Below are 24,724 nucleotides of genomic sequence, written 5' to 3'. Positions count from 1 at the left end.
TGGTCTGCGACAAGCCTGGTTAGGAGGCCAAGCCAACGAATGAAAAGCCCTTGTCCTGAGGCTGATTCTCACACTAATTTAAAGGGTCGTAAAAACTAGAGGCAGTGTGGTGCACAGCCCCTGAACCCTACAATATTTATCATATTTGTTCAGAAAATTTTGCCAACCCCAGGCCTTGTTAAATATATGGGTTTAAGAGGATTTGGTAGTGCTCTAAAGGTACACAGAACTAAAATTCTCCAGTAATTGGAATTTTTTATTTTTTTCGAGACAGGATTTTTCTGTGTAGCCTTGGCTGTCCTGGACTTGCTTTTTGTAAACCAGGCTGGCCTCGAACTCACAACGATCTGCCTGCCTCTGCCTCCCCTTGTGCTAGGATTACAGGCACGTGCCACTGTGCCCGGCTCTCTCTAGTCATTGGAAAGATAATGCAGAAGGTGTTCTCTGGAACAAATGCTCACAGGAAAAAGAAAAAGAAAAGAAAAAAGTCTTTGCTCTTTACCTAGCTGCAGAACCACACAAAGCAACTTCTGTGAGCACAACCCCGATTGTGAAGCTAAGGTGTGTTAATGAGCGACTTGGGTTAATGCATGCCCTTGAAGGGATTAACTCTGGCAAGGGCACACAACTTGGGCAGACCTCTCCCGGTGCCCACCGGTGATGGGGTGCTGCTCAGAGGCCACCTCTCTATCTGTGGGGCTGTTGTTTCTGCTGGGGATGAAGGTGCGGCTGCTAACCTGGAGCCTATTTCAGATGGAGATCGGCTTCGGCGTCATGTTCTTGAAATCGGTTTGGGACACAGATATTTACCAGACAATGCTGGTTGTGCTGACTGTCATTGGCATTTACACCATCACAGGTGAGGCTGCTCTAACCACACGTGAATTCAGATGGATCCAAACAGTCAGCCAAGAACTAGGAACTAGTGGCGTTTCCCCCAAGTCTTTAGAGCTCAGGAAGCGTAATGGAGGCGGAGGTACGTACCTCTAGGAATCATTGGCTTGGAAGGCTTTCTTCAAAGAGTGGATTGATAGCTAGGTCAGCACCCACAAGGTGAATGAGGGCAAACTGAGGTGGGGCCTGGAGGAGGCCACCTAGCCTCAAAAAGATTCAGATGGAATCTTTTAGAAAGGCATTTCTCAAGACAGTTAAGACAATAGGCCCTTGGAGGCAGCCTGGGCCACGGACATCAACATGCCTCTGGTGGCAGCCCAGGCTACTCACATCTGTGCCCACCCCTCCCCCCCAACCCAGCATCACAACCCACAGACATCAACATGGTCTCAGGCAGCCACATAGAACATGGACATCCGCTGAAGTATAGCTTCCCCCAGTTAATGTCTACTGGCAGGGTTGGGGGTGGGGGTGGGGACTCACTTCTCTTTAGGGGGCCAGACCACTGGAAGTTTGGCCAGCTCCAACATAACTTGGATTAAAAAAAAAAAATCCGTGTGTGTGTGTGTGTGTGTGTGTGTGTGTGTATGTATGTATGTTGGGGTAGGGGTGGAAGGCCACAGGACTTGGGGTGGCAGATCTGGGAGGACTGGGAAGTAAGGGTGATTGGAATGCATTATGTGAAATTCCCAAATGATCAATAAAAACACTATGTTACAAGAAAAAAAAAGAAAGAAAGAAAGAAAGAAAGGCAGGTCTCATGTATGCAGCCTCTGCTCTCATCACTCATTTTCTTCTACTCGCGATGTGACCAGAGGTCAAGTAAAGATAATCAGAGTTGCCCATAGTGGTGAGGGGTCTAAACTGGATTTCTTTTTCTGGTGGTATTTGCTGGTGCTGGTTGTTAAAACTGGGCGGGGACTGAGGGAAGGCCCCTGTATGGTTGATCGAGACCCGGGACGATGATGATGGTTGCTTCCAAACTGGGTTTCTGGGATGAAAGATGTACACATCTGATTAGGAGAGCGGCTAGATTGTAATTGTCTGGAGAGGCATGGAGAGTAACGGAAAATGGGACATAGGAAGTCAAAATACTCCGCTGCTTCGGCGCATCTTCCGTGGTTGTCTGAACGTGCCACGAGAATTTAGTTCATTGCTTTTACTAGGAGTTTTATTGGTTCAACAACAACAACAACAAAAAAGAACCCCATCAAAGCCCATGAAGACAGAAAAGAGGCTGCTTTAGATTAAGCTCATACAAATGGATGCGGGGCGGGGCGGGGCGGGGCGGGGCGCACAGCATGGGTCCAAGCAGAGCTGCTGCGAGCAGAAGTGCTTGCGGCATTAATTTCCTTTCTTCTTTCTCTTCAGGCGGCCTGACGACTGTGGTTTATGTTGAGACCTTTCAAGCTGGTATTATGATTTTGGGCTCAACTATATTAATGAGTTACGGTGAGTACGTAGGCAGGGTGGTTACGTGGGGCCCTCAGGGGCTGCTTGGGTTCTGAACTCCTCAGGACCCACGGGCGTGGTCAAAAGTGTTCCTTCGTTGTTGTTGATTTGCTCAGCCTGTTTTTATCACGAGTGACTTTTGAGCTGTAAGGATTGTTTTCATGCCCACAGAGATGACTGTATTATTTTTCTCTGTTTTTCCTGTTAGCACCGTGAGTGGCCCCCTAGCTACGATCTTTATACTTTTCCTTATACCCACAGACAAGTGCAGCTTTCCCCCTCACCAAAGAAGCTTCTTTTTAAGGCAGATGGAGACCCTTACAGGAAGCTACATCTGGTCAAAATACAGAGGACTACACACCTGGCTTCTTACATGCTCGCTGAAAACCTGCACTCATCCTCATGAAAGTACAAGAAGCACCTTCACCCACCGAACAATCTTCCTAGCCCTCAGTCTAAGACATTTTTAATATAATTTGTATTGTAATTTCAAATTTTGAGTTCAGATTTATCATTTTCTTCTCACGCTTGTTAAAAATGTACTTAAAGCCAGGTGTGGTGGCACAGGCAGAGATAGGCAGATCTCTGTGAATTTGAGCCCAGCCTGGTCTACCAAGCAAATCTAGAAGAGCCAAGGCTACCCAGAGAAACCCTGTCTTAAAAAAAAAAAAAGCAAAAAATGTATTTAAATTATCTAATGTTCATGAAGATAATCTCCTGTTATAATTTTGTACTTTATTTCGTTGTTATTGAACATGAATTCTATTTTTGTAAATGACATATCTTTTATTAATTTTATACTCTTTCATTGACTAATCTTACTCCCAGAGAGATCTGAATTCAAATAAAAACCGAGTCTATTTCAAGGGTGCTTTTACATGCCAAAATAAAATAAAACCTAGTTAAGTAGATGTTTTAGTAGATTTTAAATACTACTTTAATGTTAATATTATATCCAGATCTCAAAAACCAGGTGGAGGCTGACCACGTATGCAAGAGCAAAGAGCCTTTATTTGGGGTTTAAGCTTTGGCTCTCTACCATCCAACACAGTGGGTTAGGGAAGGGAGCCCTGAGTAGCTGCAAAGCTGGGTTTTTATTATGGTTTGAGAAGTGATAGGGCTTTCAGTTCTGTGATTGGTTCACATTTAGCAGAAGCAAGCTTGTCATAAACTGATTGGCTGGTGCTGATCTAGGGGATGGGGGGGGGACTTCATGGAGTGTCCAAGGAACAAGGTGTGCCCAGGTAACAGAGTGCTAACAGAAAGTGCCAGGTACCAATAGCATTTTGACTAAGCAAAGGCTTTAAACTAACCTTTAGTCTGATTGATCAAGTGCTTAGGGATTTTTCAGGGCAGTTACTAGATCATTGTTTCTGATCTTCATGGAGGTTATTGAGTTATTGTGTCTCGTTTCCATGGACTATAGCTTCATGTTCTGAGAAACAGAAACATGATCTAAACAGCTGTGGGAACATTAGCAGGAAGCAGAAACTCAGGTCTACAGCATCTTAGGAAGCCCGTCATGGCAGCACAGCTGCTACAGCGCAGCTGCTTGAGCCCTTCAGTTAAGATTTCTTACCACCTAGGCTGTAAGTTCTGCAGGAAAGTTAAACTAGGATGCATAACGTTTTGTTGGCGTCTAAGGAAAAAGAATGTTAGCCTATCTTAAAATGGAGGTTCTTTAGATAATCTATGTTGAAATTATAGTTAAAAACTGGTATGAAATAAGCACCTTTAGCTTCTATAGAAAAAAAATTTCAGGAGCATGCTGCTTTTAGGCATGGCTGGATCCTGGGTTATGAATGGACCAGGTGGACAGGACACCTCCTCATTGTTGTACTAACTTTCCAGAGGAAGGAAGTAATACTTCCAACATGTTCAGCAGGACCCTAGAGCGTGTTCTCTGTAGTCCAGCGGGCTCCTGTATTCCTCACTTATCCACCATTGACCAGGAGACAGGGATTGTCAGCTAAGCCAGGGTCCTCCGGAAGACTGGAAAAAGGGATATTTTGACTCATTCTAGCTAACCTGCAAGTGCACACACACATTGGAAAGAAGGGTTCTGAAGTGAGATAAAGGAGGTGGCGTTCTGAGCACACAGCCCAATGTCCACTGCATTTCTTCTCCCCAGAAGAGCACACGGGAGGTGTTAACTGTATGTCACTCTTGCATTTTATAGTGAGAGCCAGAAGGCCACACTGGGTCTTGTTTCCAGCGTTGGGACTTTAGCTGTGTTGTTTACTGCACTCTTCAAGGAACTGATAAATACCATGGTTTCTTTTTTTTCAAAGCCTTCCACGAAGTGGGAGGATATCAGGAGCTGAAGGCTAAGTACTTCCGTGCCATCCCTAGTAGGACCGAGCAGGGAAACTGGACCGCCAATCCCAAGTGCTACATGCCTCGTTCTGACTCTTTCCACATCTTCCGAAGTTGTTCCTCTGGCGACATCCCGTGGCCTGGACTCATCTTAGGCGCCACTACTGTCTCTTTGTTCCATGGGTGTGCTGATCAGGTAATTAGAAGCACTGTTCCTAAAATGACTGTCCTTAGTGTCCCTGTGGCTTGTCTGCTTCTTCATGGTTTGCCTGCTAGTTAGCATTCGCTGCCTCGATGACATTTGAGAAATGCTTTCTTTTCCAGTTGATATAAACAGTGAAATATATTCTTGCTTAAATGTTTATAATACTTCAGCCGTGATAATACCTTTTCGAACAGGCTTTTGTGATTTGGAGACTTTAGCTTTATATGAAATTTTCATGTGCATTTCTCATTTATAGATCACTGATACCTTTTGTGCTTCTTAAATTTATTTTTTTGAGAATTTCACACATAAGTACTATATTTACATCATTTCCACTCCTCCTCCTCACCCCTCCCACCTCTCCTATGTTCCCCAGCTCCCTCTCAGTTACATATATATGCACACACACACACGTGTATATAAATATAACCTGCAGATTCCTATGTTCCTCACATGTGTGTATGTGTGTTCAGGGTTGACCACGTGGGATTAAATAATCCGTGGGGGCCCGAGACTGAAGAAAAGTGATTCTCCTTTTCTTAGTGGCCATTGATTACTTATAACCTTTCCTCTAGGGGTGGACATTATGAAATTTCCCCCATCTCCAATGGTGTGTCATCTGGTGGTATCATTTTACAGGCTTTGCTTAAATAACAATACTGCTGAGATTGTGTGTGTGTATGTGTGTGTGTGTATATGTGTGTGTGTATGTGTGTGTGTATGTGTGTGTGTGTGTGTGTGTATGTGTGTGTGTGTGTGTATGTGTATGTGTGTGTGTATGTGTGTGTGTGTGCGTGTGTGGGTTGACAGCTTTCTTGACATCTATAGAAGACTATCTTGAAGCAGATGTGCTAATCTTCTGGCTCTCACAGTGTTTCTATGCTCTTTTCTTCAGTGTTCCCTGATCTTTGGGAACAGAAGTTGCATTGCTGATGTATCTTTGGGGTTGAGCACCCGTGGTGGCTTGAGTAAGGATGACTCCCCCCCATAGGCTCATATATTTGAATATTTACTCATCAGGCAATGATACTATTTGAGAAGGATTAGGAGCCGTAGCCTTGTTGGCATAGACCTGGTCTTGTTGGAGGAAGTTTGGAGAGGGAAGGCTTTGAGACTTTTTTTTTTTTTTTTTTTTTTTTGAGACAGGGTTTCTCTTGTAGCCTTGGCTGTCCTGGACTTGCTTTGAAGACCAGGCTGTTCTCAAACTCACCACCTGCCTCTGCCTCCCCAAGTGCTGGGATTAAAGCCGTGCACCACCACACCCTCCTGGCTTCGAGATTTCAAAAGCTGAAACCAGACCCAGTGTCTCTCTCTGCCTCCTGCCTTTGCATCCAGATGTAGCCCTCTCAGCTCCTTCTCCAGCACCATCTGTGCCTGTATGCTACCATGCTCCTCACCATGATGAAAATGGAATAAACCTCCAAAACTATAAGCCAGCCCCAAATTAAATGCTTTCCTTTATTTTATAAGAGTTGACGTGGTCATAGCATTTCTTCACAGCAGTAGAACACTGACTAAGACAGTGTCTGTGGTGGTCTCTATAAGCTGCTGCTGCTGCTGCTGCTACAAAAAGCTTCTTTGACAGAGGGTGGGAACTACAGTTAACTGTTGTGAAAATCCTATCTGCCGATCCTCTTACCGCTAAATCACATTGTCGAATTGCTTTATTCTTACAGATTCTTTCCTAGACCCAGTAATATCCCAGTGTAAACTCTGTTTTATGTCCCATGCCTGTAAGTCTCCATGGGCATACTTTCCCACTATTTGAATATTTTCTTTTCTTTCTTTATCTGTTTATTTTTTTGGTTTTTCAAGACAGGGCTTCTCTGTGTAGCCTTGGCTGTCCTAGAACTTACTCTGTAGACCAGGCTGACCTCGAACTCACAGAGAATCAACTGCCTCTGCCCCTGGAGTGCTGGGACTAAAGGTGTGCATCCCCACGGCCAGCTGAATGCTCCTTAAAAGCATGACATTTAGTACACACCTTGGATAATCTGATCACTCTACACCATTCTCCTTTTTGCCTTTCCTTTTAAGTGATTCTCCATCCTCTGTACTATTCCCTTTGGCATGACATCATGATGCCTTTTATAGCACTGGCATCATGAAATGGGTCACAAAACAATGGGAAAGTCTAGTATTTTTTTTTTTTCTTGAAACACGGTTTTACTATGTAGTCCTGGCTGGCCCAGGACTCTTTACATAGACCAGTATGTCCTCAAACTCACAGAGATCCATTTTCCTCTGTCTACTGAGTGCTGGGATTAAGGGCATGTACCTTCACATTGGAGAAGAAAGTTGACATGTTCAAAGGCCATAGAGCTGGACATGATGGCGCACACCTTTGATCCCAGCCCTCAGGGAAGCAGAAGTAGGTGGGGCAGAAGCAGGCAGCTCTGTGAGTTCAAGGTCAGCCTCCTCTACAGAATAAGTTCCAGGACAGCCAGGAATACATAGAGAAACCCTGTCTCAGGAAGGAAAAAAAAAAAGAGAGAGAGAGAGAGAGAGAGAGAGAGAGAACCTGAAAGAAAAATCCACAGAAGCTCATTTTAGTTTTGATGAATGAAGCTCATGCTTCACTTGAGCAGTCGGTTATTTCCATGGCCGATCAGTCATAAGGGCCTATTCCTTCAGTTGGCAGAAATAATATGTTTTGCCCCTGTAGGGAAGTCTTGCCCATACCAGGGGATAGCTTGTGAGCCTTACATTTTCACGGCTGGTGTACAATGCTCACAGTGAGGCCAAAACCATACAAACAATCCCCTCCCATCCATTAGCTGTGTATAGGGTAAGAAGTGTGCTCATTTGTTACCTATGTCTCTAACCCTGGATGGCCCAAAGATGAATAAATGGAGGCTGAGCATCTTAGCAAAACCCAGCAGAGTCCGCATCCTGCTGGTGTAATAGGTACAAGTGTCTTATCAGTACTGGGCATCCCAGGCTCTGTACTCCACGGACTCCATCCACTCACAGATGGACAGACTCCATCTGTCTTTCCTCGGCAGGTTTCTGTCCAGAGGCTTCTGGCAGGAAAGAGCAAACTTCATATGAAAGGTGGCTGCCTCTTGTGTGGGTACCTGAAGCTGCTGCCCATGTTCCTCATGGTGATGCCAGGGATGATCAGCCGCATTCTGTACACAGGTAAATTCTTGATGCTGACATGCTCTCTTAGAGATCGGGATTGCCCAAGAGTGCCTCTTTAGAATGTATCTGAGTAGAAGCTCTTGAGGTATACAGCACTACAGAAATTTTAGGGAAATAAGAAGGGGAAGAACAGACCGAAGCGCCTCTCCCATCCTGGTACAGTCATATTCCTCCCCACCAGAGAGAAGCCCGGCTACAATGCTGGGCACAGTCTTTAGGAATTTGGGTTGCTCCATCACATCACAGATTTTATGCTGTGTGTGTCAGATGCTGTCCCGGGATCTCTTTGATATGCTCAGTGTTTGTCACAGCCCTACACTGAGCTTTCCTAGCACTCACTGAACTCAGGAGACAATTTGAAAGAGGCTGCTGTGGAAAGACTTGAAGAAAGGCCCACATTCTTTCTACTAAATGCCATTAGCACATCACCTGCTTCCCCTAAGGAGTGGTCAGCATTTTATAATGTATTTCCTCCCATGTCAGCTGAGTTTTGCTAGCTTGACCTATCTCTCAGGCAACGAGTCTTGCTTATTCATTAGGGAAGGAAACAGTTACCTTGGTAAGTATATCCACAAGAGCAGTGTCCTAGTCACGTTTCTATTGCTGTGATAAAACACCATTACTAACAGCAGTTTGAGGGAGGAAAGGGTTTATTTCATCTTACGTTTCCAGGTAACAGTCCATCACTGAGGGACATCGGGGCAGGGACTCAAGGCAGGAACCTGAAGGCAGGAGCTAAAGCAGCAGACATGGAGGAAAGCTGCTTACTGGCTTGTTCCTCATGTCTTGTCAGCCCGCTTTCTTATACAATCCAGAAGCCTCCATGACCAGGACTGGCGCTGCCCACAGCAAGATGGGACCTTCCACATCAATTATTTTTTTTTTTTAAAGATTTAATTATTTATTTTATGTATATGAACACTGTTTCCATTACAGGTGGTTGTGAGCCACCATGTGGATGCTGGGAATTGAACTCAGGACCTCTGAAAGAGCAGTCAGTGCTCTTACCCGCTGAGCCATCTCTCCAGCTCCTCCACATCAATTATTAAGAAAATGACTCACAGACTTTACCTATGGGTCAATCTGATGGGAAAAATTTTCTCAGTAGAGGTTCTCTCTTCCCAGATGACCCTAGCTTGCATTAACAAATAAACAAAAACAGAACAAAACAAAACCCCCCCAAACCAGCAGCCCAGGTAGAATGGGTGGCTTGGACTGCATCCTGCTAAGTGTTTTAGACGTGGTCAAAGTAAATGGAGAACAAGTTATAGTGCTAACTAACGTGAGTGGTGGTCATCTCTCACTGTACTCCATCCTTCAGTGTGCCCTGAGACATACTTCTCTTCCTGTGCCCATTCCCCCACTTCCCGGCTTCAGCAGAGAGGAATCTCAACATTTCACTTTTCGCTCTTCAGTAATCAAGCAGTGTCATTAGGTATCATAAATATTTCTTTTTGATAAATTAGAAAATTAGCCTTCCTGCTCTCTAAGATTGGAATCCAATTTATTATGCTGAACTGTGCCCATCTTGGGGCAAAGGGTAATGAGTTTCTGAGTGGTTCCAGTGTTAGTGCATGGTGGATGGTTCACAGACTTCCTTAACACTTCACTGGGATCTTTGAAAGCCTTATGGAGGTCCTATGGCTTGCCGTTGGGTGTTGTAGAAAAATATTAAACTCTAAAAGGGTTCTCTAAACCTGGCTCATTCCCAAATAATTGAGAAAGATATCTCTTGAGATTATAAAAGCTTTAAGGAATAGTAACTTGGCAGGTATCAACCCAGGTATCTAAGCTATTTTTCTATTTCTTAGCTACACACCCCATGGTACTTGCCTTTATCGTTCTTGTCTGGGCTGTTTGTTTTATCAGGTCAGCACTCATGGTCACATGGTCATGGTCCATCCTGCTCCATGGTGACTTTCTTTTCCCTGCTTCCTCTCCTGATACTCCATTTCTGCTTCCTCTCCCTCTTTCTCCTGGCCTTGTGGTCTCTCTCAGACCCCAAACCTCAGCACCTCAGCTCCACCTATTTTTCTTCTGCCCAGTCACAGGCTTCAGCAACTTTATTAACCAATCAATTTTAAATTAAGTTGAGCACAACAAAGACAGGTTTGGGTGAGAATGTGCTTGTCTGGGTGGTAACCAGATCTTGGGGGCCAGTAATTAGCATTAGAATGCATAGCACCAAACCAACTCTTGAGCCAGTAGAAGGACCAGGTCATTTGACTTCTAGGATCCTCAGTCTCAGCTCTTTGTTCCTGTGGGTAGAAGGACTGTGAATTGGAGCCATCATGCCAGGAATCCAATACCTACCTGTGATTCCTAATTGGTTTCCCTTCTGCCAAGCTCAGATTTGAGAGCTCTATAACCAGGATGTTGATATGACCCATACTTCTCTTGGCAGATCAAGTGGCATGCGTTGTACCTTCAGAATGTCAGAAGTTCTGTGGCAAACAAACTGGCTGTAGCGTCCTGGCTTATCCAGTGCTGGTGATAGGAATAATGCCGCCTGGTAAGAAGTGGGCCTTTCCACCAAGGGCTCTATGACTAACAGGAGGGACAGGTAGGAGTAAGCATACAGGAATGACTTCCTCACCAACGAGCCTGTAATTCTGCATGTAGAGGCAAGCTGTGTATTGGGAGTGGTTTGCAGTGGAACAAGCTTTGCCGTGGCCCTCTCTCCTGCCCACACTGAAAGTGAATATACCCTCATGGAGGCACAACCTATGCACACTGATTATTGATGTCATGTGCTCATTTATTCAGGAAATTGTTTTTACAGTGTAAGGCATTGTTGTAAGGCCCTAGAATAACACACCAGCAAGAATGGTGCTGTCCTCAAGTTGTTTATCATACAGAGGCGTCAGTTAAAGAGCCATGCAGTTAGCCAGCAGTCAGGTTCATTAATATATGGCAGTAGCCTTCACATTTTCTTCATCTACTTCTCCAGATTTCAGTGAAATGAGCAAATAAATCTTAAAAAAAAAGATGTGTCAGCTCCGGAGTTCAACATTTCCATAAACTCCATTTCCATACTCTCCCGCAGACTTGGGGAGATGCTGACCATGCTGCCATCTAGGAAGAGTTGTCTGACTCTGACCTTGAGTCCCGGGAAGCACCCTGTCCTAGAGCAGCTAGGGCTGACACTGGGGAGTAATGCTCCAAGGAGAGCAAATTCTGGAATCCCAGTCTGTGTCTTCCAGCCCTGAAGGGCCCATTAAAGTCACTTGGGGGACTGACATGGAGAGTTTCCAGCTGAGGTCCTGGTTATCTTCAGATTCTCCTGATAGAAAAAAAAAATCAAATAGAGCAGTCCCCAACACCTGGCCCAGGCAGCAGGCAGTGGTACCAAGTTGTCTCTGTAGTGTTGGGTAAATGCTTCCTCTATTTGTATGAATTCTTCTACTTATTTTGTCTACATCTTAACAGCCTCGTGGTAGTGTCTGCCCACTTCACAGATTTCTTGCTTACAGCACAGACCTCTCCAAGCTGGGGCACAAGTAATGGCGTCCGTCTCACAGGGCTGTAATTAAGAGTGATGTAGCCTGACACAGACTAATCCTCCAAGAAATGATAGTTCCCATTATTCTGGACACAGCAGGAAACTAGTGTCCTGTTACAAATCAGGAACAAATTAACACAGTGTCTTGGAATTCCACTGTAGGTGAAAGCTTCATGTATTAAGGGAGACACCGGTGTTTGAAAATGTTCCCTAGGAGGTCAAGGCCTTCTCTGGCCTGGTCTGAGAGCTGGAAGTCCAGGAAATGTTTTTTCTTTCTTGCAGGCCTGCAAGGCTTTATGCTGTCCACAGTCTGTGCCTCCCTCATGTCGTCCCTGACTTCCATTTTCAACAGCTCCAGTGCCCTGTTCACTATGAACATTTACACCTGGATTCGGCCCATGGCCACTGAAAAGGAGCTCATGGTATCCGGAAGGTGAGTGTTCCAGTCACATTAGTCAGGGTGTCCGTGGGTGCCTCAAAAATAGGCTGTAATGCTTGGCACAGAATTACTGTTTTCTCACTCTGTGTGGGTGGGGGCTACTTTTCTGCAGCTTTGCAATAATAGTGTAATGCTTTGATTATCACAAAGAATACTGTTTCCAAGTAGTAAAAAAAAGAAAGAAAGAAAGTAATAATCATTACGGTAATAAAAATAAGCATAGTTTAATGTATCTCTCCACCAAGGGATATTTATATAAGCTGACCCGATAACTTACTTAATCCTCATGAAAACTGTTAAAGGCAACTTTTACTTTTTTTAATTAAAAAAAAGTTTTTCATACAATATATTATGATCACACTTTTTTCCTCTTCCAACTCTTCCTAGATCTTCCCACCCACCCAATTCTGAGGTTTTTCTTTTCCTCTTTAAAAATAAACAAGCAAATCACAACAACAAAAACTAACCCAACAAAACCAAACCACAACAACACACAGCAAACAAACAAATAACACAAAACACAAAAAGAAAACTGAAATATATAAGCAAAAGAAAAATAAGACCCCCCCTAAAAAAAATGACCAAACCAAACAAAAATGAAACAAAAAGTCTAAAAAGCACCATTTCGTGTTGGCCATCTGCTGCTGGGCAGGAAGCTGGCTCTAAATATAGTCAATATACCCAGTGAGACTCCATTGAGAAAACTGGTTTTCCTTTGCAAGCAGATGTCAAATGCAGATAGCTTCTTGGTTAAGACTGGGAATCAGCATCTGCTTCCCTCTCAGTGCTAGAACCCCATCTGGAGTGAACCTGTGTGGCCCTGTGCACATTGCCACAGTTTCTGTGAAATTTTCTGCCCACCAGCTCTCTTGTGTCTGGAGGATACTGTTTCCTTGGAGGCCACCCCCTCTGGCTCTTGCAATCTGTCTGTCTCCTCTTCCACATTGATCCCTGAGCCCTGAGGAGAGGGTTTGATGAGGGCATCCCATTTAGGACCAAGAGTTCCAAAATCTCCCACTCTCTCCATATTGTCCAGTTATTGGTCCCTGTGAGTTAAAGCTTATGTCTCACTTTTGACTTATCAGATTCAGGGTATCTGATCTCATGTTTAGGTCCTTGATGCATTTGGAGTTGAGTTTTATGCTGGGTGATAAATATGGATCCATTTGCAGTCTTCTGAATGTAGCCATCTAGTTTGACCAGAATCATTTGATGATGCTTCCTTTCCCATACTGGGCATCTCTGGCTTCTTTGGAAAAAATCAGGTGGTTTTGCATGTTTGTGTGCATAGTGTGCACGTGTGTTTGCTCACACACATGTGAGGCTGACGTCAGTTATGCCCTTAGTCTCTTTTACTGTGTATGTTGAAGCTGGGGCTCTCACTGAACACAGAGCTCACCCTTTTGGATAGTCTGGCTAGCAAGTTTGATCTTGGATTTCCCCATTTCAGATTCCACACACTGGGATTATAGGAGGGAGGTTATACTCACCTAGTTTTTCATGTGGGTTCTGGGGACTCCAGCCTCCAGTGCTTTAGCCATGGAACTATCTCTCCAGCCCAAGATTTCAGTTTTATGTCACTAAAAAATATATATGGGAAAATGAGATGAGGCTAAATGAAACTTAAGTGTTCTAAGGTTCTAGATAGAGGTATTAGAGATATGATAAAAGTAAAACTTGAGGGCTGGAGAGATGGCTCAGAGATTAAGAATACTGACTGCTCTTCCAGAGGACCTGGGTTCACATCCCAGCACCCACATGACAGCTACAGCTGTCTGTAATTCCAGTTCCAGGGGATCAGGCACCCTCACAAAGACATACATGCAGACAAAACACCAATACACATAAAATAAAAAGTAAATAAATTACTTATAGCCAAATTGATGAGTAGGGGAGAGCATAAAGCTGGACTTCCTGCCTTCTAGGGGAGGAGGAGTTAGAATAGAAAGGAGGGGATTTAGCCTTGGGCAGAAGTCCAGGAGACATGAGGAGAGAGCAGCTGAACAGAGAAAGCCACGAAGTACAAGTATCCCTGGGATTTATGCTGGGAGAAAGCCAGACTAGCTTAAAGGGTTAAGAACAGATTAAAACTGCTCAGGATGGTGCTGTAAAACTTGATAAAAATTTATTAAAAGCATGGCCAAGATTATATGATTATATATACTTATTTAAACTAATTGCATGTTCTTTGCAACGACTTCCTTTTTAATATAAGACAATAGTTCGGCAGTTAAAAACTTCCTCAGCACTCACTAGAGCAGCAGTGAGATGTTTTATTTATTTAATGGTTTTTCCAAGACAGGGTTTGTCTATGCAGCCTTGGCTGTCTTAGAACTTGCTCGGTAAACAAGGCTGGCCTCAAATTCACAGAGGTCCACTTGCCTCTGCCTCCCCAGTGCTGGGATTAAAAGTGTGTGCCACCATAACCCAGCCTCCAACTTTTTATTATGTCTCTGGTACCTCTATCTAGAGCCTTAGAACACTTAAGTTTTATTTAGCCTCATCTCATTTTCTCATGTATTTTCTAGTGACATAAAACTGAAATCCCGAGCTGGAAAGATGGTTCCATGAACAGAACACAAATAGGTGAAATGAAATCAGGAGGCCAATTCTCCACATGTTATATTACAACACTTAATGTATAGGACAAAGAAAATATATTCAAAGTTGCAAGACAGAAACACCAAGTCACACAAAAAGGCAGGCCCATCAGAATAACTGCACACTTCTCGACAGAAACTTTAAAAACAAGGAAAGTTTGGAATAAGTTATTTCACACTCTAAAAGGTAAAACTAGCAACCCAGACTACTATATCCAGCAAAATTACCTTCTAGAATTGAAGGAGAAAGAAAAACCTCCCCATGATAAAAACAGGTTACAGCAATTTATGACTACTAAGCCAGCTCTACAGGATATATTTGAAGGAGTTCTTTGGACTGAAGAGAAAGAAAAACCCATTCACAAGACTACAGGGAAGAATAAAACACAGTTGAACAGCAGGTAAACAAACGAGAAATAAGAAAATATGATACAGAGCAGACTCAGCAAAGTGACAGGAATTAGTACTTATATTTCAACAATAACTGAGTATTAATGGTATTGATCCTACAATAAAGAGAGAGGGAGAGAGACTAGCAGATTGGTGTGTGTGTGTGTGGGGTGTGGGGGTGTGTGGTCTCTCTCTGCAAACACCACAGCCAGCAGAGTGTTGGTCTGTGTGAGGCGAGAAGGAAGTTGTGTTCAACACAACTCAGTGGCCAGTGTTAAACTTCTTGTGCAGACACCAGCCAGTTTCTTTTAGATATATTTAAGTACAACACAGTTTTGGAAAAAGACTCCCTAGTGACAGCTCAATTCTGTGTGCACAGTAAAGCTTCGGGCACGACTACACCAAAACTCTTTGTAAAGTATATGTTACCTCTTTCATAAAGATAGGTTCTACAGATTGACTACATTGACCTTTTAAGGGTCTGGGGGAGGATCTGGTGTGGTCTCAGTCATACAGATGATGCAGAGGTCACCAGGCTGTCAACCACTTCTGCTCCCATTTGTAAAATACAGTGATAACTCCCGTAAAGATGGGTTCCCGTAAAGATGAGAAACAGCGCTGAAAGGTCTAGGGAGAATGACTTCGATAAACGTGGCGGGCGGAGTCAGGTGTGGCCTGGCCCTACAGATAGTGCAGATCACCAGGCTGTTTACCACTTCCATTCCAGCTTTTTGGGCAGAAAACAGGATACATATCTCTTCCTTTATAAGAGATAGCCCTAGCATGTTTAACATTCCTGGTTTCCCTAGTGCTTGCACAAGGACATTGTGCCCTCAACAGATTGGGTTAAAAAACAAAAAACAAAAAACTCATCACGACTCATCTTTTTGTTGTCTCAGAACATGTATTTTACCACCAAAATAGACAGCATGTTCAGTACAAGGATGGAAAAAAGCACCCCAAGCGATCGAGACTAGAAAATACGAAGATATTACTATTGGATCAAAACAGACTTCAAACTAAAATTAATCTGAAAGGATAAAAGCAGGTCATTCCATAATAATCAAGAGAAGAATCCTGGTGAGCTCAGCTTTACAAAATAAACACCACTAGATGCAAAGAAATAGATTAGCCCCGACTTAATAGTGTGGGTGGCTTCAATAGTTCAGCCTCTCCAGGAGACAAAAATAAGCAGAGAAAACTCCGATTTGAATGACATTACAGATCAGATAGATAAAATAGATCTAGTAGTACATTTCTTTCAAACACTAAAGAATATATATTCTCAGCAGGCAACTAAACTTTCCCTAAAGTAGATCATAATTGCAACAATAGTAATCATAATAATAAACAGAAGCAACAAAGGAAAAGCTACTAGTTAGGATTTGTAGGGTTTTCTTTCTTTTTTCTTTTTCTTTCTTTCTTTCTTTTTTTTTTGCAAGAGAAAAATCTTCAAATTATCACTGAGTGTTGGTTTAATTCACAGGTTTTTTGTTATAATCTTACTTGCTGTCACCATTGTCTGGGTCCCCATTATAGAAATGGCTCCCAGTGAAATACTGTTTGAGTACATGCAGGTCCTTAAGAGCTGCTTGACACCAAGCATGACTGCTGTCTTTCTGCTGGCCGTATTTTGCAAGAGAGTGAACGAGCAGGTGGGTGTTCACCAAGACTGTAGATGTCCTTATAAGGGCTGTCTGTGGGCATCTCTTAGGTATCAGGAGTTCACTAGGGGACACCCTTACCACTGTGGCGTGTAGGGAAGGAAACGCACCGTCTTTGTTTTCTTCCCTTAGTAAAGCAATCCACTCTCATTCCTGCCAGACGAAGTTGCCCACCTAAAGCTTGAAAAGACAAGCCACCCCCCTCCCCTGCACAGCTGCGTCTAAGAAGCTCCACCTCCATCGCCTCTGTTCATGGAGGGAGCCCACATTCTGTGCTGAGTTCCAGTGGCGGATTCCTCACCCTCTCTGCACTGAGAACAAAAAGAAAAAACGAAAGAAAGAAAGAGAGAAAGAAAGAAAGAATAACCTCCCCTCCCCCCCCAAAAAAAACCCCAAACCAAAAGGTCCAAATTAATGGCTTATCTTATCAACAACACTTTGTGTATAAATTGGCTGCTTCATGGTATGGTTAAAGAGGAGGTTTTTATTGTAGACTTGAGAGAGAACAGCTAGAGGCATCTGGAAGGGTTGGGAAGGAAGTAGACTGAACAGGGCCAGCAGATGGGGCTTGAGAGAAGCAGGAGCAGAGTAGGGCAGCGTGAAAGTGGAACATGGAGGGAGAGGGTGAGAGAGCATCCATGAGGGTTTTAAGAGCATCTGTGAGGAAAGCCCATGAGCTGGGGAGTTTAGGGTAGGGGAGAGAGATAAGGGCTAGGCTGCTAGCATGGATGCTGAAATGTGTTGCTGGTACTTGTGACACTGAGGGAGCCTGGAGGCCACCATAGGCTTTGATATGCTGATAGGCAGCACAGGCAGCCACCTGTCCCTTCAACCAGAGAGTCTACTCCTTCGAGTGGAGGGGAACCAGTTTCACAATTGCCGGAGGAATGCTTTCTCTTGTCCCCTTTCCCCCACTCCTCAGACAGGGTTTCACTGTACAGCCTTGGCTGTCCCAGAACTTGCTCTGTGGAGCAGGCTGGCCTTGAACTCATGAGAAATCTGCCTGCCTCTGCCTCCTGAGTGCTGGGATTAAAGGTGTGTACCACCACCACCCGGCCTGGAATGCTGTCTTTTATCTAACCACCAGAAATCCTACTATAGCCCAGACTGAGCTCATTTCTGGATATTTGGACTACCTTTTGGGGTTTGGGAAAGTGGAGCTTCCTTTGCAGGCATGAGTTCTTATGGTTCTTATTGTCTTAAAAATTTTTTTTGAATCCTGTCTTAAACTTTCTTGTTACCCTGGACAGAAATGAGTGAGCTGGCCTTGCACAAGTTCCAATACATGTATCCTAGGCCATTTATGATCTGGCCCTGCACACTCGCCAGACCCTTCCTTCTCCATGAACAGCCCACAGATCCAGGCTGCCCCAAACTGATGATTGCTGAATTTACTCTCCCTCAAGCCTTCTTTCATGGACTGCCAGGAATATATTTTGGCTGCTCCACCTGGCTGAGGTTTCTCCAAGGCTCATCTCAGCTGCTCACAGTTCCTTAGACCACCTGCCCACCCTGTCACTCCACTCAGCTCACAGAGACTTAATTTAGCAGCAGCAATGTCAGAGGAGTAATCCTTGCCCTAGAGTTGCTTCCTTTACTCTCCTTGGAAAGGAGTGGCTGGAATGGGAGGCAGCCATGGGAGTCCACTTCTCTCTGATGACAACAAACTTAGGCTATTGAGACGCCCCCAAACCTCTCTCACTGTCGCTGGCTCCAGGTTGCAGTGTTATACCCAATTCATGAGACCCCCCAGAGGACCACCAGGGAGTCAAGTCTGTTGCAAAACACATGAGGATCTTTAGTTGCTGCTCAAGCTGTACTCTCACAGACACCAAAGCACTGGTATCCAGCAGAGATCCCCAGCTCCGGGTTGTGGGTGATTTATAGGTCCTAGTCCCTCCCAGCGTTCTCAAAGCAGGGGATTCTAGCCTTTATTATTATTATTATTATTATTATTATTATTATTATTATTATTATTATTATTATTATTTACATCTTATTAACTCTGTATCCCAGATGTATCTCACTCCCTCATTCCTTCCCAACCCCAGGCTCCCTCCCTCATCTCCTCCCTGCCCCTTTCCAAGTCCACTGAATGGGGGGAACCTCCTCCCCTTATCTGACCCTGTTTTATCAGGTATCTTCAGGGCTGGCCGCAAAGTCCTCCTCTGTGGCCTAGCAGGGCTGCTCCTCCCTTGGGGGGGGGGGCGGATTCTAGTCTTTTTTGGGGCTATATTCCCTAGCCCCAACGATGGGGATGCTACATTTCAAAACTGTTTGCTATGGGAAAGTGCCAGGACCATGACTGACTCTAGCTTTCTTTGTTCTCTTTTTCAGGTGTGTGGGGGGGGTCAGGGGGAGGGAGAAACAGCTGGCCTTGGGGTTCAGTCCTGTCCTGGATTGATAGACTGCTACTAGGGGAGATAGGGTGATTATCTCTGTCAGTGCTATCTCCAGGAGCAAGGCCATCCAGGCTGGTTTCCTGGCAACAGTACCTCTAACAAGCAGCAAGGTCAGCTCTTCCCTGCAGTTGGCTGGGTCTGCCTAGAAGTAGCAAGGTCAACTGGCCTGATATGTTAACTTTTCAGCTCAGTACCCCAAAAACCTAGTTTTTAATTCTCCAGTCTCTCAGCAGGCATATTACACATACTTCCGTTGCCTCTATTAACCAAAAAACTTTTCCAGGCCCTCTCTCCCATCTGGTTTTGGATGGTATAATCATCTACAATCTGTATATCTCCTTCAGGAAGTGACTGCTGTAGGTCCTCTGCCTGGCCAAATGTTGAGTTCCGCCCCCCTCGGGAGGATCCTGTCTCACATCTACCCCAGCCTGAAAGAGTCTCTAGACGTGACTCCTGAGCCAGTATCTACCCCGTACTGTTACAGAGTGAACAGTCTAATTGGGGGAGATGGATGGCACAAAATGAACAGATAAATCTCTGTGATAGTAACAGAGTATTTGAAAGGATGTAAGGAAGGGTGAGGTAGGGTGGGAGAGAAAGCTTCACTTGTTAAGAGTGTTTGCTACTCTTGCAGAGGACCTAAGTTCAGTCTCCAGAACCCACATCAGGTATCTCACACCTGTCTGTAACTCTAGCTTTAGGAGTATATGAGGCCTCTGGCCTCTGTGGGCACTCACATGCATGTGTGTGTACCTATACACAGGCACTGACATGGCTAGTATTCTGTCAGCTTGACAGGAGCTAGAGTCATCAGAGAGGAGGGAGCCTCAACTGAAAAAATGTTTTCATAAGATCAGGCTGAGGGCAAGCCTGCAGGGCATTTTCTTAATTAGTGATTGATGGGTGTGAGCCCATCTTATTGTGGGTGGGGCCATCTCTGAGCTGGTGGTCCTGGGTTCTATAAGAAAGCAGGCTAAGCACGCCATGAGGAGCAAAGCAGTAAGCAGCACCCCTCCATGGCCTCTGTATCAGCTCCTGCTTCCAGGTTCCTGCCCTGCTTGAGTTCCTGTCCTAAATTCCTTCAGTGATAGAATATGATGTGGGTACATAAGCCAAATAAACCCTTTCCTTCCCAGCTGGCATTTGATCATGGTGGTTTTTTTTTTTTTCAATGCAGTTTATTCAGGAACCTTGAACAATCATCTGACCCTGGGGAAAGCCAGCCCACAGCTTAAATAGCCTCATGGGCAATGCAGATAGGTCCACATACATGGAAGCAAGCCAGATCCTCAGCCTTAGCCAAATATGGAGTTGTTTGTGACAGAGAGCACTCACCATCGGGAAGGTGGAAGGTGGAAACCAGCTCCATCTTTAAGGCGCGGCATTACGCAGCTCTCTACAGTTCCCCCTTTTTGTTTTAGACGCATCAGGCAAGAGTAGAGGTCTGATCTCTGATATTAGAAATAAATTGGGACTTTGTACCGATGTTCATTTAGGTGTCATCCACCCAAAGAGCATCAGATCCATTCAATACCTTTTTCTCAGAGGTGGGACCTGGGGCATCAACCCGCATGCAATCAGACATGCTCTTCTCTGGGTCGAAAGTGGCTGACCCTGAGTGCAGTGCTTAGCCTCGCATCCTGAGCGTAACATTTTAGCTCCCATGCTGTTCTGCTTCAATGGCTGTAAAGGCCTGAATGGTCATGGCTGCATTATGCTGTTGTGGGACTCTAATCTTGCATATACACTTGTTAAGAGTGTTTGCTACTCTTGCAGAGGACCTAAGTTCAGTCTCCAGAACCCACATCAGGTATCTCACACCTGTCTGTAACTCTAGCTTTAGGAGTGTATGAGGCCTCTGGCCTCTGTGGGCACTCACAACACCAGAAGGCAAACCAAGGAGACCAACACCAGAAGGCCTGCTAACGCTCCCATGCCTGCCCATTCCTTCAGATGATTCATGGCTGCAGCAATCCATGATGATAATCCTGTGGCTAGTCCTGCGTCCACTCTGGTAGAATTTACCATGACAATGGCCACTCTCAGCTGCTCCATCGTAGTATCGAATTCTCCAGTCCAATTACCTAAAATATAGCTAGACAATTGTTTAGACAGATTTGCAGCACAGGAAAAATTCTCATATTGTATGCTAGTGACACAAAGTCCAGCATACTTCCATTGACAGCCAAGTTGAGCGATTTGCCATAGGGTATCAATTTGCTCCTGTACAAGGTCAATCCTCTGATTGAACACCATCAAGCCTCCTTTTAGTTGAGCATTAATTCCTTTTTGTACATCTAAGGCATGAGCTACATTGGCTAAAAGATTATTCAGGGTCTGAGCAGTCTGCACAGTATGACTCATGGCTAATGCCGTGGTGGTAGCTCCAACAGCTGCCAATGAGATGGTAGTAACAATGGCGGCTGTAATTCCAAGATCCCTTTTCTGTCTGAAGAGAGTCATAGTGTGAGGGGCATCAACGGGCACAGGCACCCAGCGAGGCATGTAACCAGGGCATACCTAAATTCACTAGCATTCCAGCATTGGGCAAAAAAGCAAGTATCATTACCACAATTACTTGGCTCTATCTGGCTAATAATGAATAAAAATGGGGGATATAAGCAAACAGATGTGGGCTTATAGGAAATATTATGAGAAGCCTTAACCCCCTCGTTGGAACATCCTGCATCAGTTCTAGAACTAGCAGTAGTGGTGTCCGAGGTCTGAGTAGGTTCAGGAGACCATTGCCCCCAGGGGATCATGGTGTTTTATCATAGCAATGCTAACCCTAAGAAAGGCACAGAAACATAATTAAAAGTAATGGAAAGAAATATTTTTCAAAAACTACAAAGGATTATGGGGGTTGCTAGGTGGGCTGTAAGAGTGGGACAAACAAAGACACAGCTTGCCAAGAGAAGACCTTGGCTTAGGAAGGAACCTGGAATCAAAGCCAGAAATGCTAAGACGTGGGAGAATTCTAAGCAGAATGAACGGCAAGGGCAAGAAGTCGAGCCTGAAGCAAAGTAGGCAGCTCCTGGATGCATAAGCAGGCTGAGCCGGCAGGAGCCCAGTGACCAAGTGGGGAGTAGTGGAGCTAGGTGAGGTCAGCCACGGTCCATGGGTTCGGATTGATCCTGATGGCTGGTGCTAAGAAGTCACTGGAGGATCCAGGAAGAGGCTTGGCATTTTCCAGTAGAAGCTTCTGCAGAGCCAGAAGACAGGCACAGGATGCTCCCCCACCCCAATGAGAAAAGACGGGGGTGAGGGTCATGGGAAGGGACACGTTTTGGAAGGAGAGGACAAGAAGATTTGCTTAGGGATGATGGTAGACCAGCATGGAAAAGGAAAGGGCTGGAGTTGGCTCCTGGCTTTGGCTTGCGCACTTAGGGAAATGGGGAAGATGAAGGTGTTTTTGGACAGTTTGATGTGCCTATTGGTGTCTCCAGTTCTTCCTAAGTCCCCAGCTTGATGAAGGAGACAGTGCCAATGTCTCGAATCTCCTCCCTTGCTCAGACTCTCTTTGGCACGGTATCAATGCCCCCGTTGTAACAAACTTAACTTTACAACAAAATGAGATAGAAGCCACTTTGCCTTGTCCTCTGTCTTCTGCCCGAGTGACTCCTTTCTGTTTTCTTTGGCAGGGCGCCTTCTGGGGACTGATTTTGGGAAGTACGATCGGTATCGTTCGACTGTTGGCCGAGTTTTTCTATGGACTCTCGACCTGTGAGGGAGACCGAAACTGTCCCCTCTTCATCTGTGGCCTTCATTACCTCTATTTTGGCTTTTTCCTCTTCCTAGTCACTCTTCTCATCATACTAGCCATCTCCTTAGCCACAAAGCCGATTCCGGATGAAAACGTAAGTGCCACTGTTAGGATGCTCCAGGAAGAGTCCTGGAGAATGGTAAACCACCGATGAGGGAGGAATGGCTAGATTCTTTGAAACAGGAAGACTGTGGGTAGAGTAGGTCAGAAGTAGGCAAGTGCCACAGAAGGGAGTCAGCCTTTCTGAAAACATGAGAGGTGGGGCTGGTGACAATCCCTAGCATCACCACAATAATAGTAGTAAACAAAAACTGTTCAATAATCCATCAGCTACAACCCCATTTAGCTTGAGGGTTAGACTTCAAAGGGGCTTATTTCCCTTGAATCATGGAGTTCACTAATTTCAATACAGATCAATGCCATCAGGGCAATGCACACAGAAGGGCCAGGCAGCAGGATTACAGGCCCCAGAAACACCTCTCAACCTTTTCACAAACCATCTCCTACTTCCCAGGAGGCAAATGGCAGTCATCCAATTTATATATTTTGTAGAAAGCTTAGGTTCAGAGGAGTTAAATAACTTATCCAAGGCAATGAGCCTATTACCTTGTCCTTATTAGTGACCTTATTAGGCTCCAAAGCCTGAACTGGCTCCACTACGTCACATACTTTGTTTGTTACCCTAAGCACAACGAGCAGGTGTGTTGGCAGGAGTGAGGGTCTCTGGCATCCACCTGGAAATAAAGAGGGCACATCACAAGCAGGGAAGAGGATGCAAGACCAAGTACCTTGCTTTACCTAGTCTGGACCAACGGGCAAATTCTATTATCAAACGTTGAGTCAGAGATTACAGGGGCAGAGGTGTTGCAAGTTGGGGTCAGCTGGGTAAGCAGCAAATTCCTTGGCGGCCTCCTTGGGGAAAACCTATTAAAATTAACTTCAGCCAATTTGTACGCCTGCAAGCCTCAAGCATCCTCAGTCTGTCCTGCCACTCTTTCTCCTCAGTGTTTTTCACGTCACTCATTTCTCTCTTCTACACACAGCCCACGTGGGAGGGTTAGGATGTTCACATCCTACCACAAAATGTCCCTGATCATCAGTAACTCAGCATGGCAGGCCCCTGCTCCTAGTGCCTTGGGGGGCCGTTTCCTATGGCCCAGGCTCTTTGTCCTTTATCTTGTTTGCGTTCTCCTCTGCCCTCTTTCTCTCATCCTGTATCCATCCCTCAGTTTGTTCCTGCGTCCCGTCTGCCTCACAGGCTTGCTGAACTCTGCTAAAGATAGGGGAGCTGTTCAGCAGGGAGGGATCTGAGAGGGACCAGTGAGAATGGGCTCTACATTGGTCTGAGCCCTCCCAATGCCTCTAGTCATACAACCTGGAGAGCTGGCTCTGTGCCCCCAACTCAGACAAGCTCAGGAACCCAAAGATACTGCATGGTATTGGGTGCAAGTCCATCCACACATCCAGATTCTCATTCATGAGAGTCTGTAGAGGTAATGTAAGACTTGGGGTCTCACAGCTCAGGAGTTCAAGATCGCGCCCTTCCCAGAAACTCCCACAAACCAGGACTCGTTGCAAAAGCAAGAGGTTTAATTTAACCATTGTGCAATGGGGTCACCCCTGCCGGTCAGCAAAGAGTGGCACCAGGAGACAAAGGCCTTAGGAAATTTGAAATTGCAGTTTTGGCAATTTAGGATTGAATGAGGAAGCTATAAAGTAAGATAACTGGTTAGTCTTAGGTGCTCAAGCTTGGCCAGTCCTGCCAAGTGTGGATGCAGCTGCAATTGAAGGTGGGGGTGGTTAGCTCATGCTTGAAGATTAGGGCTGCGGGCTCTTGGCTGGAGGTCAGGAGATACTCAGAAGAAGAATTGGGGTCGTCTGGGTTGGTTGCTAAGAAACATTATCTCGAAGACAAAGGGTCTGGTCGTTCTTTTTGCTGAGTGAAGGTCATTG

General features: G+C 45.0%; 1 protein-coding gene across 1 annotated transcript in view; it reads left to right on the top strand.

Annotated features, from left to right (window-relative positions):
* LOC110558687 (sodium/glucose cotransporter 1-like) overlaps positions 1-24,724 on the top strand; it is a 38,100-nt gene that overhangs the window by 9,493 nt on the left and 3,883 nt on the right. Inside the window, exons 5-12 of the mRNA XM_060369347.1 lie at positions 754-859; positions 2,266-2,346; positions 4,638-4,858; positions 7,873-8,008; positions 10,416-10,523; positions 11,796-11,946; positions 16,429-16,597; positions 22,650-22,865. Of these exons, the coding sequence (XP_060225330.1) occupies positions 754-859; positions 2,266-2,346; positions 4,638-4,858; positions 7,873-8,008; positions 10,416-10,523; positions 11,796-11,946; positions 16,429-16,597; positions 22,650-22,865 (1,188 nt within the window). The remainder of the gene's footprint in view (positions 1-753; positions 860-2,265; positions 2,347-4,637; positions 4,859-7,872; positions 8,009-10,415; positions 10,524-11,795; positions 11,947-16,428; positions 16,598-22,649; positions 22,866-24,724) is intronic.

Source organism: Meriones unguiculatus, chromosome 16, assembly GCF_030254825.1.
Source record: "Meriones unguiculatus strain TT.TT164.6M chromosome 16, Bangor_MerUng_6.1, whole genome shotgun sequence".
Lineage (NCBI taxonomy): Eukaryota > Metazoa > Chordata > Mammalia > Rodentia > Muridae > Meriones > Meriones unguiculatus.
Note: the sequence above shows the minus strand (reverse complement) of the source record. Positions and strands in the feature narration are given on the sequence as shown.